Here is a 23,835-nt window from a genome sequence, read left to right as displayed (position 1 = left end):
AGAGGCAGAGAGAGATGGAGAGGGAGGAATGGAGCTGGAGAGGGAGGGAGGAGAGAGCAAGCGTCAGCACTCCATGCGTTAAAAGGGCAGATGGTAACCGCGGGTAACTGAGGAGCAAACCACTCTGCTGGCCACAGAGCAAGAGATCAGCAGAGAGAGGGAGGAGGAGGAGGGAGGGAGGAGAGCGAACACATGCAGCGCAGGCAGCAGAGGAGAGGAGAGGAGCATCTGAGAGGAAGCTGCACGCCCGCCTCTGACAGAAAAAGACTGAGCTCTTCTTCTCCTCACTAACAAGGAGGCAAAGAGAGAAACAAAGACAAAGAGAGAGGCAGGGGAGGAGGAAAAAGTATCCCTGCTTTCTACTTAGAGGGAGGGGAAACCAAAGAGGGGGTTGAAGTGGAGAGAGAGAGAGAGAGAGAGAGAGAGAGAGAGAGAGAGGAAGGCAGCCGGCGGGAGATAGTTAGAGGAACTGCAAGGCTGATCAATGAGCAAGCTGAGATTTCGGCAAGAAATTTCGACTCAGCAAGAATAAGAGGGAGGAGGAAGCTGAGGGGAGCCAATGACAAGGAAAGATTGATGAATGAAAGATGGGGGCAAAACATCTGGAGAGGAAAAAGAAGTGAGAAATAATTAAAAGGAGACCTAGAGAGAATTTAAAAAGAGAATAAAAACATTTAGAGGAAGAGAAGCCGGATAAGAGAGGAGCGGGAGGAGGAGCAGAGGGTGAAATATTTAAAAAGAGACAGAAGCTGAGGGAAGACGAGCGGAGAGTCAGAGAGTCACCGGCACAAAACTTTGAGAAGAGAGAGAATAAATCAGAGCAGCAGCAGGAGAGGAGGGGGGCACTTCGCTCCTAGTTTTTCCTCTTTTTGTTGTTTTTTTTTTTTTTGTTGGTGTTATTTCTTCAGTCCCTCCTCTTCTCTATAAAGCAGAGGAGGAAATGAGGAGAGCCGGAGCAGAATATTAAGGAGGAGAAGAAGACGACTTTTTTTTTTTTTTCTTCTTAAAGTAGCACTCGATTGTTCTTTAAGTTTCAAAAAGTTAAATCCAATGGCGTGCTACTACATTGTGATCAGTTCCACCCACCTGCGTGACGGACAACTGAGGAGCATCAAGGGGGTGTTCAGAGGACCAATAGGAACCACTGGACCAAGAAACACGGTAAGCCCTTTATTTTGCTGTGAGACAGGAAAAATAGCCCCCCAAAAAAGGTATATTTATTTATAAACATTTGTTCGATGCCCTAATTGTAGGTTTACTGCTATTAGAAAGTCTATACTTGAACTTCTTCCCTGACTCTTTCAGCTTTGAGCACCTTTAATTGACATAAATCTGGCTTAATCCAGAGTGCATGTGCGTCTCTGTTTCTATTATTTGCTGCATCAAAGAAAAGCCATTACCTCTAAATCAGCATCACTTAAACCACTCCCACTCGCTTGATTGTCAGGTCCTTAATCATCGTGTTTGCCGGGTTAATTAATTGCCACTTCCATTAGGTTAATTGACTCTGAGGCAGAAAGATGCAGAAAGATGGGGGGTGGGGGAAGCTGGAGAGGGTTTTCCTCCCTCTCTCTTACATTAAGAGCTCCTCTGGCTCCAAGTCCGCACTTAAACATGGTTGGCATCTTGTGTCCTACATTTTAAATGTTTGATGTTTGAGGTCAGTAAAGAGTCAGGACTTTTTTTCTTCTTCTTCATCTTCTTTACATTAAGCTTCAGTTTGACACGGTGCTTAAGCACTTATTTCTACAAACACACGCAGAAGACAAGTGTTGACCGTTTGATGCTTAATTCTGCCGGTGCATTTGAACTTAGATTTGCAAAACTCCTTCATTTAAAGAAGAAAAAAAGGCAAAAAAAAAAAAAAAAAAAAAGAAGTGTCAAAAATAAAATCTGGCTACAGATAAAAAAAAAAAAAATGTAGGTGCACGTTGATAAAATGTGAATGAACAGTAGTTGGGAGAAACTTGCTGTCGTGTGCAGTCCTGCAGCTGTGTGGGAAGAATCAAGATGACTAGATGAGTCACACACTTTCTTTATTATTTCTCTTAATCTAAACTCCGGTTAAACCTTATGCCTTCACTCTTCCTGAACATCACAAGCAAACACGACTACAGTAAGTCCTTGTGGAGACATTCCAAAAATGTCCCCACAGGCTTTGAAGAGAGACATCATGATGTACGATGTGGAGATGCAGTGTCGAGGCAGAACAGCATATTATTACAAGCACAACTCAAGATGCGCCTTTAAGCAGGAATAAGTCCTTTTTTCTAATACAATTTATTACTAGATTAACCAAAATGATACAACTTTTAACCTCTTTTAAAACATGTCTGTTTCATTTTTGGAGTATTAGCAATCATTCGAGTCTTGTACTGACTCGATTTGGAGTAAAATTGTGATAATTTGAACACAGGTTTTTACCCCGTCTTTGTTCTCTGCGCCTCGTGTCATCACTGTCAGACCATATTTCACTTTAACTTGTGTCAATACTTTTAATAACCGTTATAAATCATAGATGATGATGACATACCGTGGAGAAATGATGGTGCCATCAGTCTGTGTGAGTGACTGGCCTTATACACTAAATCAACAATGCACCTGAGTCCGACTGTAATTAACTGGAAGGAACACAATAGAGGCTGCGGCAGCGCTCAAGTGTCCTGCAGCTGCAGCCGCGTGTTTGTGTTCTTTTGTTGGCCGTCTTATTAAAACTGTGTTTGGCTGCAGCAACTCAACATGCAGATGTTGGACTTTTCATTATCACATGAATGCATAATGTAACACTTGCATAACACGCATATTTATGGTTTCTAATGAATAATAAGGAGGGCAAATCCCAAATCTGAATTACAGCAGAGCTGGGAATGTGTTATCAAATCTGACAATGTAATCTAGTAGTGTGTTTAGCCGGAGACACAAGAAGATGAACATGTGGTTGCAGTGAGCGTTTTTATGCCCCTGGCACAGTGCAGCTTTTCTTGAGCCTGATGAAGAGCTGCGTGCAACATGAGGCTCCGATCACAGTTAATAAAAGAGCCTTGATCAAATTTTTATAGGCTGAGTGTGCAGTGACTTCTCCAAACACTTGGACAAATATTTCTCTACTATTTATATTCTGAATGGAACAATATAACAATATATAGAATGGTTTTCTGACCTAATGCTCCTATCAGGACCACAATGTTGTCTATGTTTCCCCCGATACAAAATCAGGACTCAAGGCAGAGGAGACAGAAATCAAATGAACCTTCTAATGTGTTGTGTTTTTTGGATGACTTCACTTTGTCAGTTTGTCTGTCAGTCTCAACCACAGCTTTCACCAATCACAGCTACGTAAATACATCTGCTTTCTGATTAGGCCTCACAGAGAATCACTGTGAATCTCAGGTCCAAACAACAACATGGAGACAGCTAAGCTTTGGGTTAAACTGTTGCAGGACCATTTCTCGCCATAGTTAGAAACATAACCACCGCTCTGATTTGTCAACGACTGATTTGATGGTTAAAAAAAAAACCCTCAACATTGACTTTTTTCATTTTTGGACAGTTTGGTATTATTAAGTGACAGTTACTAATTTGAAGAAGTAGTGTACAGAAATATTACTTGAAATACTTTTATCACTTAATGGTGAGTAATGCCAGTTATAGCTTGCTTGTCGATGGGTTGATGCCACTTTGGTCTTGAGTTGACAGACTGGTCCCAGCAACTAATGGATGGAGTAGGCAGTAAACCCCTGAAGAAAGAAATATATACAGTAGCCCACTAAATGTGACATCAAGAAACCTGTTGTCAAATATTCACAGGCAGAACAGTTATTGTGATTTTAGACACTGGGATGTCCTCAGAGGCTTTACTGATTTCTATCATTAAAACTACATTTTAAAAGCGCATCTTCTTTCATTCTTTTGAATTCAAACTGGAAACATAGTCCTTAAAAATCTGTAATGTTAGTTTTATATCAGGAGAACACCTGATCCTTCGGTAATATACTTAATTCTGTATCAGATTATTACACTGTTGCAGGATAAACAAAATTCCTTTTTGAGCTCCAATTCAAACTTCTTCAAGCATAGTCTCAAATAATTCCTTTTGTAAATAAATGTTCCAAATTAAACAACTTTCCAACTTAAAGGGGCTATATGTAACTTTCAAAAATACTGTGTTTGTAGCGATACCGCATGGCCGTTAGGCGAACTGCACCAGTAACCTGTTGCTCGCTCTCTCTCGCGTGCTCGTCATACGTGCTCGTACATACACAAACGAGCATCATCATCGGCCGCGAAACACTGGATATATACCGGCATAATGTTTACAGAGGAGGTAAGTGGTCATACACATGTGAAAGTCTGTGAAGGAGTCTGTGTGTCTGTATTCATTCTCCATCCTACAAACCACAGTCTCGGCAGGCACTGGCTGAGAGCAGGAGTGTGTGATGAGTTTGATGAGCTTCTAGGGCGGATAGAAGTGTGTGGAAGGCGTCCTCTGGCAGTGGAGGTGAAGAGTTTGTACTGTTGATCTGTGTAAGCGGAGCGGAGTGAGGAGGACGTTGAGAATGCACATAAAATGTCACTTCCTGGAGCTTTCGCGGAAAATACGACCCGGGGAAAAACTTTATACAGGCAACACAGATAGACAGTGAACATCTACTTTTTCCACATCAGTTAACCGTTCATTTATTAATGGGCGATAAAAAACGATTTATACATGTAAAAAGTTACATATAGCCCCTTTAAATCGAACACACATTGATACCAGACCTACATTTGTAATTTCTCAGGTGTTCAGTTATATGTCTCCTCACACATTGATTATTGTGCTTCACTACACACATGACAAACTAATGAAGCTGCTTTAACACATTCACAAGATCCAGCATTGAGACTTATTAAACTACAAACAACTCAAAAACACGAGGTACAGTTTCCACCGCTCACAGTTACCATAAATAAATGTTCTCTAATTACAAGAAAAAAACGGAGGAATTTCAAAGGCACGTATTCAACTGTGTTCGTCACCTCGTCCAGGAATAGAAAGCTATATCAAGAGACTTAATTGGCGAACAAACCACACATGACGATAAACCAGTCACCTTGGGTTCTCGTGTACCAGAGCTAATGTTATCGCCAACTTCTCCAGCGCAGGCACGTCTGATGAAATTGCATGAAACGATCATGTATTTTAAATTCACATAACATGCTGTGTGCATCGGGAATGAGAGACATATGTTGGTGCCAGCACAAAGGTATTGCGTGAGAGGGGCATGATAGCAGAAAGAGGAAGCAGTCTGAAGCCAAAAGAGTGTAAAGTGAGAGATCAGTGGGTTGGATGAGTGTCTGCAGTTTGCTTTGAACTCAACTTCAATCCCATTTTTACACAAAGATGTTTCCATTTTACTTTTTTTGCACTAAATTATGAACAAAATCGTACTCTCTACTTTAAGCCATATATATTTGTGCATTTGTATTTTGCATTTGAAGTTTACAAAACTTCAAAATTTTGAAATATACGTTTCGAACCATTTTCCTTAAAGTTTCAGGAAGCCATTGTTTTTTTTTATTCTAAGTCTTCTTCAGAGTAAGTGTCAAGTCTATCTTTGTTTGGAGCCATTGTTTTTTTTTTTTTGCATTGTAACTCTGACTAAATGGAGATTGATATGAAAGACATTACCTCACACTTGTTGCACTGAACATGCTTTTAGTAAGAAGTGTAAAGAACTGAGCCTATCGTACGTCTTTAAGTCACTCTGGACAAGAGGGAGTGGCAAATAAGTTGAGAGTTCCTCCCTTTGTTGTGTTGTGTGCAGACAAAATCACAGGAGACGCACAAGTTTGTCACTCGGCTTTGTTATGCATTTCTTTTGTAATAGTACAAGTTCCGAGCATGTTTTTGTTATTTTATTGGACCACGGTTGTCTTCATTTTATCGGACAGCTGACCAGAGACAGGAAATGTTGGAGGGAGAGAGCGGGGGAAGACGTGCAGCAAAGAGCCGAGGTTGAACTCCAACCCACAGCCGCTGTGACAAGGACTGTAGCCTCTGTACACGGGGCGTGCAATTTAACCGCTAGGCTATCAGGGCTCCATGAGATTAAAGAAATATTACAGTAGTTAGGTAAACCAGGCAACCGTCTATTTTCTCATATTCTACACTTTACATTTTCTTATTTATGTCCCTGCAACACTTACTCTTTCATTCTCCACTGATCTTTATTCTCATTTTATGTGGTTTGAGTAAACTGACCCTTTAAGAAAACACTTTTAATTGCCTTCATCTTGCTTTTATGTTTCCAAATTTAATGTAAATTTCGAGCCCCTGGTGCATAATCTTTTCTGTTTCGTAACTGCTCTCTCAGGCTTTATCCTCGTTTTCCCTGAAATTTATGACACTTTGTTGTTTCGACAGGTGAGCGTTTAGTGGCTGCACACAGCAAACAGATCTCACGCTGCATGCTGATATCACCCTCTTCTCTCCTCTTTAAAGGGAAAATAAATCATCCTAACACCCTGAATCAAATGTTGTTTTTTTTTCTCCACCTTAATTGCCTGACTGTGCCAAAGATATTTGGGCATGTTGCCTGTGTCTCTCTGTGTTACTATTCATGCTGTCAACACTGCTCGTCTCAAAAGATACACTGAGCCGTCCGGAGCCTTCATTTATCAAAGCAACATTTAAAACCATTCAGGATGAAGTGTGCATGCATACATGTGTGTGTATATTTTTATATAACTCAGGTAGGTTACTTTGCTGCAACATTAATTCATGATAGCCCACCAGCTGTCAGGGAATTTTTCACACCTTTCCCAACATCAGTGAGGCCACAGTTATGTTGCTATAGAAACATTGATTCCAGTAAGTTAAATAATGCTTATTTTCTACACCCTACTTGGCACAAGATTTGACATCAAATTCCTTCTGAGCACATAATTTATTCCCTGCAGTGATCTTTTTTCAAGCAATTTATTTTGTTTGGGAGGCTTCCTGAGCCGCATGTGTGGAACGCCATGATGCTCTTGAGGAAGCCTTTTTATGTCAAAGAGCTCATGCCTGAAAGAAGTAATAAAAAAAAAAAAGGGGACTATTTAACTGTATACTGGTTTATTTTTATTTATTAGAGCTTTGCACTTTAATGTTGTGTTTTCAATTAAAAGCAGAGGTGCTGCTGACTGTCTTGTAAAAGTAATAATGTCCTTGAGCTGCCAGGTTATGGTGCAATATTCTCACTCACTGCTATCGACTATTTGACATCAGGCCTAACAACACCCATGACAATACTGCACTGTAACCTACTGCCTCTCAGCCGTAAGAGCCTGAAGTGTGTGCGAGGGAGGGGGGGGGGGGGGGGAGAGTGGTGTCTGTTATTAGATTTGGGCTAAGATGCCAACAATGTGGCTCCTCACTCCATAAATTAGCACTGATGAGGACGCTCAGTGCACGCGTGTGCATTAGTGCATGTGACTAAATGACTATATGTGTCTTTGTGTGTGTGTGTGTGTATGTGTGTGTGTGTATATGTGCGTTTCTGTGCGTGTTTTGTGAAGTAAACAGTCGGCTTGCCTGGGTTTGAGCGGTTATGTATGTGTGCAAGCATGTTCCTCTGAGTGTGTTGATGTGACTTGCATGCCCTGAACTTGTGTGTGTGTGTGTGTGTGTGTGTGTGTGTGTGTGTGTGTGTGTGTGTGTGTTTTCAGTAGTTGTGAGTACATGGTGTGCTTCATTGATGTGTGAAACATCAGCTATGACTGTGGAGCCATCTGCTCCAAAGGGAGAGATAGAGTGCAAGTGTGTGTGTGTGTGTGTGTGTGTGTGTGTGTGTGTGTGTGTGTGTGTGTGTGTGTGTGTGCGCGCGTGCACGTGTGTGTGCGTGTATGTCCACATGACTTTGCATGAGTGTGTTTGTGTGACACAGCAGTACGTGCATGTGTGTAAATTTCTGACACAGTCTGACTACTTGGCTGAAGCAACAAGTTGTTTTCTTGGCACATATGAGACATCATGAAGTTTCAAAGTTAAAATATTTCAGAACAACTTTTAAAACACTCCCTATGTCTTCATCTTTGTATTAACATTTCATTTTTTCCTTTAAATACGAAATTCAGAGGAAGACACATTCAATATGTTCATATCACTATCAATATAAATACATTTAGAAGTGTATTTATATTCATATATAAAAACATATATTCATATCATCAATATTGATTCTAGGCTTCAATACAACTCACCTTATATACTATACATCAGCAGAGATTTATTTTTCTCCCCACTAAAAATAAGCCACATAAAGTAGAAAAACAGTAAACAAACATAGAAATGAGTTGGTAAGCAGGAACATGGATTAACCCACATTCACATGTACTCCACTTTACAGTACCTAAAAAATAAGGAGCCACACGTGGTGTAGTCAAGAAATAAAAAAGAACATCCATAATCAAAGTAAAAGAAAAAAGCCTCTATATGTTAGGTCTAAAAAAAAACTTGTAGCTGAGGCAAATTTCTAATCCTCTGAAAGTATTTATAGACACTTGCAGCTTGCAAATCACCAAAAGCTAGACTTAATGAGCTGCTGGATAGTGATTCAACTTTGGAAAAACATGTTTTGATAAAAAAAAAAAAAAAAAAAAAAATCCAACAAACTCATGCTCCTTAAAATCTTCATCTCCATAATATCCTCACGCCATGTCTGGAACAAGAGACTCTGTGAACATGTAACATCACTCCCATTAGGCTTTGACAAGAAGCCAACTGCTCAGACTCAGCATATGCTGTTGTTCAGTGCTCATAGAATCATGAAATGTAAATGTACACATAAACATAAATATGTAACCTCTATTTACACTTGGAAAACACTCGCCTGAGAACACTCACATTATTAAACTGAACTGCAAAAGCAGCAAACATTATAGTACAAGTACAGTCATGTTAATATAGCCTAGCTGTGTGTAGGAGCTCACTATTTGTTCCACATTTTTCACTTCTCCTTTCACTATCTGTGTTTTTCCTTTTTTTATCTTCAAAAAATACCTGTCACTGAAAACACAGCAACCTTCAGATGAAAATTGACAAGCTGCAATTTGACCTGAAGTTTTCTGTTCTCGCGTCACATAAACATGGGTGTCATGTCCCCGTATTTAAATGATCCACAAAAGCATTGCATTTAAAGAGACACACACCAAAACGGAGCGTTCTGAGAGAGCTGGTTTTTACAGGGTCACAAACCTCCTCTGGTGCTTGTTATATTTGGACCAAAGCACAGCACAGATGTTTCACTTAGACCACAGGAGACTGTTTGAAAAGGAAGAAAAGGGATATAATATGTCCTCTTTAAAACAAGCATTTTCCTGTATAGTCTTGAAATCTGTACACCACAAATCAGTGAGTGACGTCCAAGCGGCAACCTTAAATGTTGAAAAGTAAAGCAAGGGCTGAAGTGCAATATAGTTTTAGTTCCAAGAGTGGCCACTTGAGTCTGGATTCAAAAGCCTAATAACCTCCATTACCCACACCCTCAGTAGCCTAATTGTATTGATACAGTATTTTAGCATTAAATGCTGCGCTTGCCATACCTTACTTGGTAGATGATTCAGTGTGATCATATATTTCAATATTTGCTGTCTATGGTTAGGAAAGAACATTGTTGCCTGTTGGTGGTGTACAAGATGAATCATGATCTATAGCTTAGGTTAGTCTGTGAGAACCATGGATAAGTGAACAGATTATCTTTTTAAAAGGTGTTTAAGAGGACAGGCTTTTCCGAATAAAATCAATAAAAAACACATTTTGAAAACTCATTGAGATACAGAAGCTTGTGGAACAGATGCAGAGGGGGATAGGAGGCGGATTGCTGTCTGTCTGTGTGTGTGTGTGTGTGAGAGTGTGTGTGTGAGTGTGTGTGTGTGGGGTGATGTTGGTCAGTCGTGATGTCAGGCACAATATGTTTATTCCAATTCTGCTGTCAGGGAAACTTTCCACTGCTTCCATACACAAAAACAACTCTCCAGAAACAGAAGTCGCTGGTTATCAAAGGGTTAATATTAACATGTGTTATATATGCTGAATGAACAACTGATTCTGTTGAAGCATTGAAATCCAAATAAGCTTTGTTCTGACTCTCTCATGAGTTCTGAATAGAAAATGTGCTCTCATGCTCATGAAATCCCCCGGGGACACATTTACCATCATGTTACGCTCCACAGAGCAGCTTTTTCCTACTACAACCTCACAGGTTCAGCGCTCGCAAACACTCGCAGGAACTTAAAAAAATAGTCTCGTAAATTGACTGTGGTGGCCCCTTTAAGAAGAACAACACCCTGAGAGATGAATTTCTCATCCAAAGACATTCTTAATGAGTTGTGGAGTGCCGAATGTTAACTAATATATTTATGTAGAACGGTCGCTACTCGATTACCATGGAAACTGAGGTAGCATGTTGGAGGTGAGTGGGCGTCAATGCGACTTAGATGAACCCTGCGAATGTGGTGGGAGGTACAGAGAGAGAGAGGCTGAGAGAGAGAAAGTGACAGAGGAAATGCAAGCAGATGGAGAAAAGTAAAAAACTTTAATATTCATAGAGAAAGTTTGTTGTTGATGAAATCTGTGTATGTGTTGTTTTTCTACCTTTACTTCTATCTTTACATCTGCTTTCCTGTAAACCTGTCTTCTCCTCTTATCGTATATCCAGTAGCTCCTCCTTCCTGTCCTTCTTACCTTTCCTACACAAATCTGTTACTCCTCTCATTTCCCTTTCTCTTTTTCTCAAAATTTGCAGTCATGCCACCATTTTTTCTTGTTTGTTGTTGTCACTCAGTTTCCGTCTTTATTGTCCTCTATAGGAGACATTTCTTTTGAGCCTATACACAATGAAACTGTCAAAACAAGGTATAAACCGACATGAACAATTCAACTGCACAAGGCACTTACAGTATGCAGACTATTTAGAGCAGTAATAGCTGAGCGCAGGAGTTTTTTCATCCCAATTCTTTGTCAGTAATGTCAATGCCTCTGAAAAAGTCTTTAAATGAAATGAAAATGTGTTAATTTTCACTGCATGAAACATGAGCTCGTTTTATACAGAGGTCCTGCAAGGAAGGCGTAAAAAAAAATTAGTCATCATCGAGGGTTTGCTTTAAATTCTTTGAGCAAAACAGTGCTGGCATATTGCACCCACAGTGAGGGTACAGCATTGATACAGCACGTTGGTCCTCCAAAGCAAAAAGGTTTGATGGTTGGGTCGTATAAAGAAAGACAATGCATCTCCACCTGCTCCAGTTCTACAGAAGTGAAGCCATCCTCTCAGCGTCGGATGCTGCTAAATTGCGCTAGAGGCATTATTTGAAGCCTGAGTCTATCCCAGAAGGCATCGGCAGGTCCCGCCCCTTACTAACTGAAACTCATAGCCTATATTACTCAAAAATAAAACTGCAAAGGTCCTCGGGTGGTTACAGTCAAAAGCAGAATCTTTTGTTTGTTTGAAAGCAGACACTCGAGGTCATGGAAGTTGAATGTCTCTTTTGTCTGTGTTAATATTTCCTCTCGTCGTTCCTCCTCTGCTAAAACCATTGCACACATTGCAGCAGGAATCACATTTCTCACCAGAGCTGAACTAGAGAAAACATGTTTGAAAAAACATCTAAGAGGTGTATTTTGACTTTTTGGTTTGACTCATGCCCCTTCTGTTAATATGGAGGAGACAGAGTTTATGATTACAATTTAGAAGGAGGGATCTCCAAATATTATGGCTTCCCTGTTGGGGAGCTGTATATAGTCTGTCTTTTTATACAGTCTATGGGTCAGATTCATGGATATCTCACCATACATTTGTGGTGAGCTTGAGTGAAAGACTAAATCTCAAAATTAATCTAAATACAGTTTTTTTTTAAAGTTATTTCTGGGGGCTTTTTGCCTTTTTTTTTAGAGAGGACAGCTAAAAAAGAGACAGGAAATGTTGGGAGGAGAGAGTGGGGGATGAAATGCAGCAAAGGGCCGAGGACCATCCTACCTTTAACAGGCCGCGATTTAGTTGTTAAGGAAGTCAGAAGTTTTCTGATCAGACACATCCATTCATTGACAGGATGACTTTCTTTGTTAGTGCAACACCGTGGAAAATTGGCCAGATCACACAAGCTGTTTTTACATATGCACTCCGGATAATATCTAGATATTTACAGGAGGACCGCTCCGGAGATTCTCCCGACCTAGCCGTTCACATATGCTCCTCACAGCGGGGGACTTTCCCTGTCAGAGGGGAGGGGGGGCGGGGGATTTCCCGAGGTAAGACGTGAGGTAAATAAACAACGCGGAAGTAGCGGCCAAAGCAACAGAGTCCGCTACGCGACGTTATAATGAGAATATTTGCCTTTATATCAATGATATGTGTAATCCAATGGAATGACAACATCCACAAAAGAGAGGAGAACAACATACTGATGAACAGAAAACATAATGCAGACGTTTAATTACGTGCACGGAGATCGTAGTGGTCGCGGGCAGACACTTTAGGCAGTCACTGTATATAAACGTCACTCGGGTCCCATTGGCTCGAGGTGAATTCTCCGGAGTATATGCTGTCGCGTTCAGACATCAGCTCAATCGGACTTTCTGCAGAAAAAATACTAGGGGTCTGGCCAGAGAAAATCCGGGCAGTCCGCACGAAAAAACTTGACTGTTTGCATTCGCCTAAAGACTAAGCCTAGCCAAATCTCCTGAGTTTTTCAGGAGATTTCCGTGTGTGTGAAAAGGGTTACAGAGATGCGTTGCTAGAAAAATGGCAAAACCATTGTTTTCCTTTGTTACAGCACGCTAGCTGGGCGCTCTTCTTTGCTTTTTGTGCATGAATAAAAGTTACAAAATGTTCAACCTTTTTCAAGATGTGTAGTCGCAGCGCTCATCAATGTGAGTTTGGAGTTTCCGAAGCAGCCAATCAAATCAAAATCAAAATGAAAAGATGGTGGAATTCACCATACTGTTTTTTTATTTTTAATTCTCATAACCAAAACCTCCTGTTCATGGAGCACAGCAATGGTGAGAGCTCAGCCCCACTCCACTGGCTCTCACAGCTGTTTTTTCCTGCTCACCTCTTCTTGTACCCTTTCCTTCCCTCTGTTCGCTTTTCATCTTCTTCTTCGGTTCTTTCCCTTCACTTTCTTTCTTCTCTGTTTCAACCGTTCTTTATCCAAACTTATACTTTGCTTCTCTTCTCTTCCCTTTACCTGCTTTTGTTTTTCTTCTCTCCTCCCATTGTTGCCTCTCTCCTCCACGCAACAAGACATTTGCAACTTTTATTCCATCACTTCTCTGACACCTTTTCCTCCCGTTTGTTTTTGTTAATTCTATGCCTTTCTTCCTTCTCTTCGTTCAGTTAAGTCTTTACAGCATTGTGTCGTCCTCTAACTTTGCCACGTTTTGCCTTCATTTGTACTTAACTTGGCACCTTTCTCCTCCCTTGCTTTCCACTTGTCCTTTCCTCTTTTCATCACTCCTCTCCTTTCCTCCCCCTTTTAGTCTAGTACTTCTCTCCTCTTTCTTTAGCGTTTTCTCTATCGACCCTCTCCCTTCTTTGTTTCCTTTGACCCCTCTTCTGTCTCTCCTTGTTTCAATGAGCCCTCCTCCTCTCCTTGTTTTGTACTTCAGTCTTCTCCTGTCCTCTCCCCAAGACATTTGCTGGATTTACAATTTTAGTGTGCAAGTACAAAGTACAAAAGAGCAAAGAAGGTAAGAGAAAAATAGAATTACCGGTACATCCAAATGTCTAAAATATCCAACTAGCCCTTCTACTGAAATGGTTTAATAGCACCAAATGAAAAAATGGTATATTAGCATCACCAGCCATGAAAGGGACTGTTTCAGATTATCATCCTGATTTTTAATGTATCACAGTTAGGTTTAAAGTGTGAAAACAGCCTTCAGTTTTTTCACGTCATTGTCTGCTTAGATTTCTAGTCTCAACCTTCCCCTGTTTTGAAAGTGAAGTGCAGAACAAACTGTGAAGAGGCATCCCGAGACTCCCTTTAACATCAAGATTTGAAAATCCACATAAATTGGGAAAACTTCCCTGTAATTGGGAATGTCATGGCTGTCATGGAAGCCCGCAGAGATTTGCCCACATTTTAGTAAATGTGTTTGGCGGATAGTAAAACTAACTATTGGAAACCTTCTGACTCGTCTTTCATACCTTCCCCATTCTTCACTATTGTCTTACATTTGTTTTTTCTCCTTTCCGTTTTTTTTCCCCAGTCATCTTGTCTTTGTTTTGAAAGGACAGAAAACCTTGTTTTCTTATCCATTTGACTTCATTTTATTTTTCTCTTTCCCCTTTTTATTATTTCATTATTTTTATATATATATTTCATTTTTCTTCTTCGCCTACTTTTTTGTTTGAATTTTTGGGGCTTTTAATGCCTTTACTGTAGAAACAGAACAGTGGATAGAGTTGGAAATCAGTGAGAGGGAGACTGTGGAATTACATAGGAGCCACAGGTCGGATTTGAACCATGGGACTGTCAGCTCTGAGGACTGCAACCTCTGTACATGGGGCCCACGCACTAACCACTAGGCTACCTGCACCCCATTCTCTGTCTACTTTGTATTCCCCTTTTCTAATCTTATCATAGTCATTGATATTGTCAGTCCTTTCTTTTTTGTTTAGTCAAGTTTCTCCTCTATTTGACTGCACAAGGCCTTAAAATCCTTTCTTCTTATTTATCACCTGTTTGTGAACCTGTTCTCCCCTTTGTCCACGTTACCCCTCTCTCTCTCTTCCCCCTGCTTTTGCTGCTTTGCTCCCCTTGTTCCTCGTCTGTTTTCTTACCTTCTCTCCACTCTTCATTCTCAGTTTAGTGAGCAGTAAAAACAACCATAAAATAATAATAAAAACAACAACTGTCCCGTGATTATAAACCCATCTCCATCTGGATCTCTCACACCCTCATACTGAGACACGCACGCTGACACACCGACACACACTGAGCCGAATAGGAAGTCAAACAGAAGGCCAATAAGACACGCTTGACTGGAGGCGATTCTGCTTGTGTGAATGTGTATGTGTGTGTGATTGTGTGTGTGTGTGAAGGAGGGAGATAGATAGAGATAGATAATCAGAAACTGTGTGTGCGTGAAGAGGGAGAGTATTCACTCCTGCCATTGTGTCAACCTCATGTCCTCACAGCTAAAGGGAAGCGGGATAAATCCTTAAACATTTTTGTCGATACTCGAGGGAACGCTTCTAAATAAAGACGCCTGGAGGTCAGGTAGCTCCACAGTTAAATAAAATAAGAAAAACTCAGTAATCAAGCCAAAATGAAAGGAACATTTACTTATTAGAGTCCAGATAGTGAATGAATGAATGAACACTAATTTAACTGACAGACTTTTTACAACTTGTTGACTCGTTAATTTTTTGTTTGTGTCATAAGATTTCTCTTGCAGTCATCTTCTGGGAAACCTTTTAGATTAAAGTTTTAACGGTGGACTTTTTATTAATTCAGATGTGTGTATATGTGTGAGAGATTGTGTGTGTATAAATGAGTTTGAGCGTGATGAAGTTAAAGGAGCAGTGGTGCAAAAACTCATGGGCATAAAGGGACACATCTGGTCACAACAGCCTGAGGGGGACAGGGACACACACAGATACACACAAACACAAGGACACGCGCTGACATATGTGCATCTAATTCCTACTAACATGAGGAAATGGTTTATGACTGAAGTAAAAGTTATATTAAATGTAAAGCTTTGGTCTCAACAGAGAGACAAAAAAATGGCTGAGATAAAATGTCCGTAACATTTCTCTTTCAAAGAAAGTTGAGAGCACCTACACACAGACCTTCATTCTTTAGCAAAATGATATCATTGTCATCATCACATTAATAGTAAATGTTTAACAAATATTTGGTTCAAGTTTTTTAATTTATTGAAATACTGTCCCAATTACTGTCCCATTTAACAAGCCACTGAAGAAATAATGGTGTGCCGTTTTTTTATGTTGTCATACCAAAGCAACATATACAGAACAGCCAACAGACATGGACTATTATAGAGGTGGGCGATATGGGGAAAATATCATATCATGATTTTTTTTTTTTTTTTGCAAAATCGCGATTTTATCACATTTTCTTGTGATCTACAGCCTACAATTAAAGAAAAAAAAAAAATAACAAATACAACTACCGAACATCAACTAGACAACAGTGTTTCTTTTTTCAAACGGTTTCCCTTGTGATCTGCTACCTCTGTTATCTCTGTTTGGCGGTTGTAAGCTTACGGTCTACACAAGTCTTCTGAGCTGACTCAACAGCGTAAAACAACAGATGACATAGAGATGCCCTTGCTCTGGGGCACGTCGGCAGTGTCGTCCCTGCTGTTGATACCTGAGATCAAACCAGTAATTCCCTCTCCTGCTCTGTGGCCTTTCAAAGAGGAAAGAAAGATGGTCCGATATTTTAGCACTCAGGCTCTGCTCTAATGACACAGCAGACGAACAGATAGCATTGATCAGAGTGACCCCTCTTTCTAAATCGATAGAAATGATCCCATCTAGATAACGTTACACACAATCAATAGCTCTCTGTCTGCATGTGTGTGTCTGCATGTGTGTGTCTGCTCTTGTTCCTGATAGCCTGACCTGTTTCTGGGTGAGGCTACCTCCATCTGTGTGTGTGTGTACCCAATATAGTTTTGAGAGCACACTTGTCTGGGTATATGTGCATGTGTAAGCGTGTACTTGTGTGTGTTGGGGGTCTGGGTGGGGCAGCTTAAGGTCAGCCAAGGTGAGGCGTAATGGGACTCTGACCAGATCCAATCTGGGACCACTTGTGGCAAAATGAATTGGCCTGACACATAGGAAGTCTATCCTTAAGTGTGTGTGTGTGTGTCAGTTTGTCCTTCTGAGTGTTTGTGCACTCCCAGCTGACAGTGTGTTACTTGTACTGTGTTTGTTTATGTGTACAGGCCATGCTTGCCGTGGAAAACTAATCTAATTTTGACAGGTTCGCACAGACAAAAGGCCACATTTATTTAAAAAAAAATAATCATAAAATGACGAGGCGACACATTGGTTTTTTTCACCACCAAGTGTGTACGGGCAATCAGCGGCTGATCCGGTTGAATCTTTCACACACCAGCCGCCACTTTGTGACCGTCTGCGATGAGTGTAAAATGCCACATGATTGGTTGTGTTGCATTGTGGAAAAAGCGTCTCCATTTCCTCGCCGTCTGGTCCCATCGCCTCGTGGTCGACTCTGCAGATCAGATGCCTTCTTAAATCCTCAAATTGTCTCTGCTGCCTCTGTCGCTCCTTCACCGCAGCCTGTTGACCGATTTGTCACTGATATTCCCAGGTTCCTGAGCCCTATATAACACGGTTGAGGTTTAAAGATGTCTAGAGATCAAGGTTAAAGCTAAATTAGACAAAAAACTGCAAACAATGATGAGTTTTTTGTTCGGTATGAGTTGGGGTGGGATGAGGTAAGAAAGCTAAGTTCCTAATTTAGTTTGACAGGTAGTGATGTTCCTCTCTGACTAATTTACTAGTCGGTTGAACAGAAAGTTACATTTAGACTAAGTGACAAAAGGTAAGGAAACGCTCAGAAAACATTCCAATTTGAGCTCAATTTATGTAAAATTGTCTGCAGGTAAAATTATGTGATTTGGTTTGCCGAGTGTGGCTAGCATTAAAAATGCTAACACCAGCCTTTGCTCCTCCATCCATATGCCTGTGCTATATGTGGTTTGTGTATTGCTCCCGTCAATATGCCAGTTTAACCTGAAACAGCCTTTGTACAACTTATTTCTAGATCAAAATATTGCCAAACCGCGCTGCTCTGATGAGACGCTATCCGTTCACTGTGCTTGTTTACATCTGTGTACACAGAGCAGGGGGAGCAGGAACATAAACTGGAGCTACAGCCAGACTATGGCATTGATGGCCAACATTTTAAAGTATCAATTTATTTAACCGACTAGTAATGCGGGAAAGGAGCCACAGGTCGAATTTGAACCTGAGTCGCCCTCTTGGATGACTATAGCCTCCATACATAGGGGGGGACACTAACCACTATGCTACCCCCCCCCCCCCCCCCCCCCCAATCATTTAGAGTTTAAACACTTTGGATTTTTTGAAGGATTTGACCCGTCTCTGTTTTCTTGGTCTTGGAAAGCACAGGAACAAACAAAAACCTTCCTGCATTTATTCACTGTTTAGAATCGACCTGGATGTATTTTGACTCTCAGGGTGCTCATATTTTGGGGGCTGAGCTCAACAAAGTAAAAGCTTTCAGGTCTGAATCCTTAAGGGCTTTTATTGTCGTGTGCTGAAAATGTTTAAGCACCTCTCAAAAGAAATTCTCTTTCTTGAGTATCCATTGCTCACCAAATGTGGGTTTGTAGTTCGAAGCAGTTATAATGGACCTCAATGTCTCAGAAAGAGATAAACAAACAACTCCTCAACTAATCAAATCCTATTATATCCACAACTATTGATTGTGTTTCAAATCTAAACTGTATTCTGCGAGACAAGGTATCTCTTTCTAACATTGTTATCATATGGCTTCTAGTTCTGGCACAGTTATTGGTTGTTCATTGTACAAATAAAGTATGTATGGTGTAAATATGATGATTATTAGAAAGCTGAACACACTGTTTGGTATGTATAAAACAAATGATAACTTCTCAGTAACATCCTCTGGTTACTGTTTTAAAAATGTTGCTAAATCTAATTATAGTGAAATACTTGCAGAGCAACATTTGCTAAAAGAATATGACACAAATAAAGTGTGGCGAGGAGGAAGTCTGAGACACTTTGTATTAGTTGTTTTGAGGTCTTATTTAGCATGGCTCTTAGTTGCCTTTATTCATCTGTTGTAACTGAATCCATGCTGACTATAGCTGAGAGAGCAAATTACACTCAAACAAGATTTGATACTCAGGAGTGTCACTCTGGAGCTGCTATATTGTCTTTTCTTTCACATCGTGTGGTCAACTTAACCAATCAGAAGCATTTAGAGTATTTTATATTGAGCTGTCTTTGTCCCCCGCTCACCGCAGCAGCTCCAATATCACGTCTCAGATTTTCGGTCACTGCTATTTCCGGCTTTCCAGGGTTTACCTTATTCCTCACTACACGCCTCCATGCAGCGTGGAATGTAAATAAACCAACAACTGAGATGCCACAGCCAGTACACACACACTCAAACTTGCACACACAAACACAAATTTGTATGCGGCTATGAGTGTGAATGTGTTTCTATTTCTGGCCGGTTTGACTTCTTTGTAAGTCTGCCGTGCTGCCTTTTGACTGAATCTTGGTTGTAAAATAAAGAATGCGGTTACATGTACTTCTCCACAAAGATTTGTTCACTCTCTCTATTACAAGGTGTGTGTCTGCATGTTTGTGTGTGTGTGTGTGTGTGTGTGTGTGTGTGTGGAGCAAGAGAGACAGAGATAACATTGTTCCTCTAGAAATCTATCAGCGCCAACAGGATTGCTTTTCCCCCCGCCTCGCTTTTTCCTGTGTTTCATTCCTGTTTCCATCTCCCCCGCCTCGTCTCTCTCTCTATTCACTGTTTTCCTTCTTTCCTCCCCCTCCCATTTCTTTCACTCCCACTCCTCTCTTTCTATTACTCTCTCTTTTCACAAGCTCACCCCCAAAAACTGGGCACCAGTTGCACTTAATAACATCTAGTTTAGCAGCTGCCTGCCACAAAACAGAGAAACACTGGGAGACATAGGGTAGCCGGGCTTACCCGTGTGTGTGTGTGTGTGTGTGTGTGTGTGTGTGTGTGTGTGTGTGTGTTTGTGAGTGCATCGGCATTTCTGCGAAAGCTATCTTCTCTAAATGATACTCTGCCTCCTCTTACCCCTGACAGAGAAAGAGATAGATCTGAAGATGGCAGAGAAATGGGGGTAGAGAGCGAGAGGGAGAGACGGGAGACAGATGAGAAGAAGGGGGAGTGAAAAAGGAAAGGGGGGGGGAATGGGGGGGGAGGCAAGGTGATGGAGGAAGATGTAGCGGGGGAGAGTGAGTGATCGCAGGCCAGAGAATAAAAAGAGATGTATAGAGATTAGGTGAGAGGGGAAAAATTAGTTATGGCCGGTGCAGACGGGAGGGATCGAGGTAGGGCGCAGCAAGGTTGTACTTTGCATTTGTCAGTTCAACTGTTAGAGTGTGTAATGTATAACTTTCACATGAAGGGGACTATTACTGTACATGCAGAGTACAATCTACTCGAGGACAAGACAGCCGTCAGGGGAAAGGTTTGATGTAAAAGCAATAGACAGGGTGAAAAACAGCTCTGAAACCTGCAGCACAAAGCAGTTCAAGCAAGACTTGGTAAATGGGATGCATTTAAATAACACTTTTAACCGAAGCACTTTATATTTCCCCCCCATCATTCCCCCATTCACACAACAGGCAGTGAGCTACCACTCAAGGAGCCCCCTAACCATCACTCTGTTAAATCCCATGAAAGACCAACACGAACACTGTGCTAGACTGTTTATCAACACTTTCCAACTTTATTCCATGTCCATTGGCTGAGGATTTCAACCCTTATAATTCTCCTTCTTCTTCAAAAAATGTGGTTTGCTAATTGTAACCTCTCTTGGTTTTTTGACCTTCACTGTGCAGGATGATGTATGTGCAGATAAAGGAAGGCTGAAGGGTGTTAAATCTCAATTTGAGACATGCAATAGCGTACAAGTTTGGAAGCCAATCATGTTCCACCAAGTTTTAAATTTCACAGTCTTGAAAGTTTTGAAAAAAAATCAAGTGCTTTAAGCTCAAGGTTACAAACTTTGATTTAATTTGAATCAAAAAAAAAAAAAAGCTTGATTGAACTTAACATAGTGTTTTATTTAATTAACAACTCAAATAACAAAAAAAAAAGTTTTTGTCTGAAGTCTTCTCTCGTCTCTCTCTGGAGCAGAGTTCACTTTCATGCGATGATACTAAAGGGCCTTTTTTACTTACCAGCTTCATTAAGGCTACAACTGCATTTGGAATTTGCCCATGTAGTTTGACTGCCCAATAAATCACATTTTTCCTTGGCACTGTGATATGAACACAAGCAATAAACACAAAGCACACCGAAAATCAGGATGAAAAGAAATACATTATTCATACACGTGAAATATTGTCTACTCAGCAAAAAAAAAAAAAATGTTTCAGAGGAGCCTTGGTACATGCATTTATTATTTGGAGTTACTCATTTGTCCATGTGATTAATTTACATCCAGTGATCACTCTTTTGTTCTCCTCGACGCAGCTCCCGAGGAGATAATGGATAAAGATATCTTTAGATAATAAGTATTTAACTTTACATGTAACTTAACTCTTAAAGGCAGGGTTGGTTATTTTCTCCGATACACTTTTAAAGATTTTGGTTGAAATTGTCTCTAGCTCCTGACAGATATTAATAATTCATGTGATCTGAAAAAGGAACTTAGAAAATCTGTCGTCTGTAGCAGTTGTAAGCCTGTAAAAACTGACCAACGTCTGCCACGAGGTACCAATCTGATGAACCAATCATGTCTCCCTGCTCGTTCTCTACCCCAGTCATGCACTACCCCACACTCGAAGCATGAGCTGAGGTCCGCTTCTGGACCAATGGCGCTTGTGCATGTAAGTTAGGGGCGTGGCTTTTGAGGGAGCACAGAGGGGAGGGGGTGGGTGCAGACGAGGCACTGAGGGAATGCTACTTTCAAAATCATGCTAGTTTTTTTTTCGAAAAATGACCAACCCAGCCTTTAAGTATTGCTTCTTTTTTTCTTTCTTGAGTTTGTTGGGCAGGTCATGTACAGTAGATTTATCAGAGGAGGTTCGCTAAGCTTCCTGCTGCTGCAAACTGGGTTGAAAGGAGCAATGGGAGTGAACCATGTGCATTGAAACAGAATTTAAACTAAAAGCTAAAGACGTCTGGATGCTTGGTAAAGCTATCACGCTGAGATCACATCTTTCTGATTCACGTTTTCACATTTTCAATATGTAAGGCCAACTGATTCAATTGCATTATCAAAAAGTTGTAATTAGTTTCAGTTTCTCCTTGATTAAGAAGACTGTACACTTTTCTCTGTGTTTCATTAATAATTCATAATGCAGATGCTTGAATATATCGCCTCCTTTTCACAACACGCACTGCCTCAGCTCACACATGATGTATTGGTTTAACTGCATTTAATCTACTCTGAAATTCATTCCTCAAATATGTGCTAAAAATGGGTCTAAGATATAACTGATTATGTTGCCGGTACCTCCTGCTGCAAGTTAGTAAACCTTTCTAATTGCAGTATTGGATTGCTCATACCTTACTGCAAACCATTAACTAAATGTCTGAGGAGCCAGCTATACGCTGTGAGGTAGTTAATTAGAATGGAGCAATGCCAGCGGTTAAGACATCTTATAATATAGCTATAATGCCTGAGAGATCTCGGCTGAGTGATCCCCTCTGACTGGAGGAGAGCAGCTCAGTCTTTTGGCAGTATTTTCATACGTCCGAGAAGCTGGGCGTTAGATATTGAAAGCACCGTAGTGAGGCGAGAGCAACGATGCGCTTTTCACAGCTTCCTTCATCAATCCTTTCCAGTGGATTTCTGTCACTGCTTCCCTATTTTTCAAAATAATATCCCATCTTAGCTGAAACCCCCTCATTCTATCCCTCCTTCCCTCAGTCTGTTCATTATTTACCCACCTGCGCTTTCTCTCTTTCATCCCCTTGTCTTCCTACATACCTCCTCCTATCTGTTTCTCCTCTCTTCTCCTCCACGGACTCTAAATCTATTCATCTTGATCTCCTTCTGTCTCTTTATGTCTTTCTCCTCCTCCCGCTCCCTTTAGTAACCTCTTAGAAATTCCTTAACGGCACTTTTCCTTTTTTTTTCGGAAGGAAAGGCAGAGATTGATGGAGTGAACAGCAATAAAGAGACAGTAGAAGAGGGAGTTCGAGTGTGTGTGTTTGTGTGTGAATGTATGTGTGTGTGTGTGTGGGGGGGGGGGGGGGGGAGTGAAAGAGCAAGGAGGAGAAAAGGGAGGAGAAGTGAAAAATCTCTGAGCCATAATCTTCACTCAGCCTGGAGAAGCTCTGCCAAGCTGACCACACACACACACACACACACACACACACACACACAGTCACACAAGCACACACACTCTCACTCACACACACACACACACACACACACACACACACACACACACACACACTGAAATGCACGTTGTGTGGGCTAAGTTTAAGACAGAGTGAAAATCAATGCAACCACTACCACTATGCATGATAATGAGAAACACAGTGCCTGTATGTGTGAGTGTTTGTGTGTGTTTGTGTGTGTGTGTGTGTGTGTGTGTGTGTGTGTGTGAGGCCGTTGGACAGAGGATGTGTGTATAATACCAGCATCTATGTGTGTTTGTTTGGATGCGAGTGGATATCTGCAGAGTGTGTGTTTGTGTGTGTGTGTGTGTGTGTGTGTGTGTGTGTGTGTGTGTGTGTGTGTGTGTGTGTGTGTGGTCTAATCCTAACTAAGCCTGTAGATGTATGTCTGACGCTGATACACTGTCATGGGCTGATTGGTGTATCTGCCTGGAGAATGAGTGTGTTCGTGTGTGTATTCTGATAGGGCACTCGTCTATAAAAGTGTGTATTTGTGGAGGTAACCTCAGCCCCCTGAATGCAATGAGGAAGAGTTCAGGTTCAACAAAAAGTCACTTTATTAAATGTGCAGGAAAGGTTGGGGGTAGTAAGTGAAACTAAGCCTCTTCCTGGTCACACTATCTTCGCTCGGCGCGGTCCAGGCGGATGCCGGCTCTCTCTGCTTGAGGGAGGAGGAAAGCGTGGGGAAGAGGAGGAGAG

The 23,835-nt window shown here is 41.0% G+C and overlaps 1 protein-coding gene across 1 annotated transcript in view; it reads left to right on the top strand.

Moving 5' to 3' along the window:
• Positions 1-23,835, top strand: part of LOC132975633 (uncharacterized) — a 60,741-nt gene continuing 36,906 nt past the window's right edge. Inside the window, exon 1 of the mRNA XM_061040325.1 lies at positions 1-1,161. Within this exon, the coding sequence (XP_060896308.1) occupies positions 1,051-1,161 (111 nt within the window). The 5' untranslated portion in view covers positions 1-1,050. The remainder of the gene's footprint in view (positions 1,162-23,835) is intronic.

The sequence above is a fragment of the Labrus mixtus genome, chromosome 6 (genome assembly GCF_963584025.1).
Source record: "Labrus mixtus chromosome 6, fLabMix1.1, whole genome shotgun sequence".
Taxonomy (NCBI): domain Eukaryota; kingdom Metazoa; phylum Chordata; class Actinopteri; order Labriformes; family Labridae; genus Labrus; species Labrus mixtus.
This window is presented reverse-complemented; position numbering and strand designations above follow the sequence as displayed.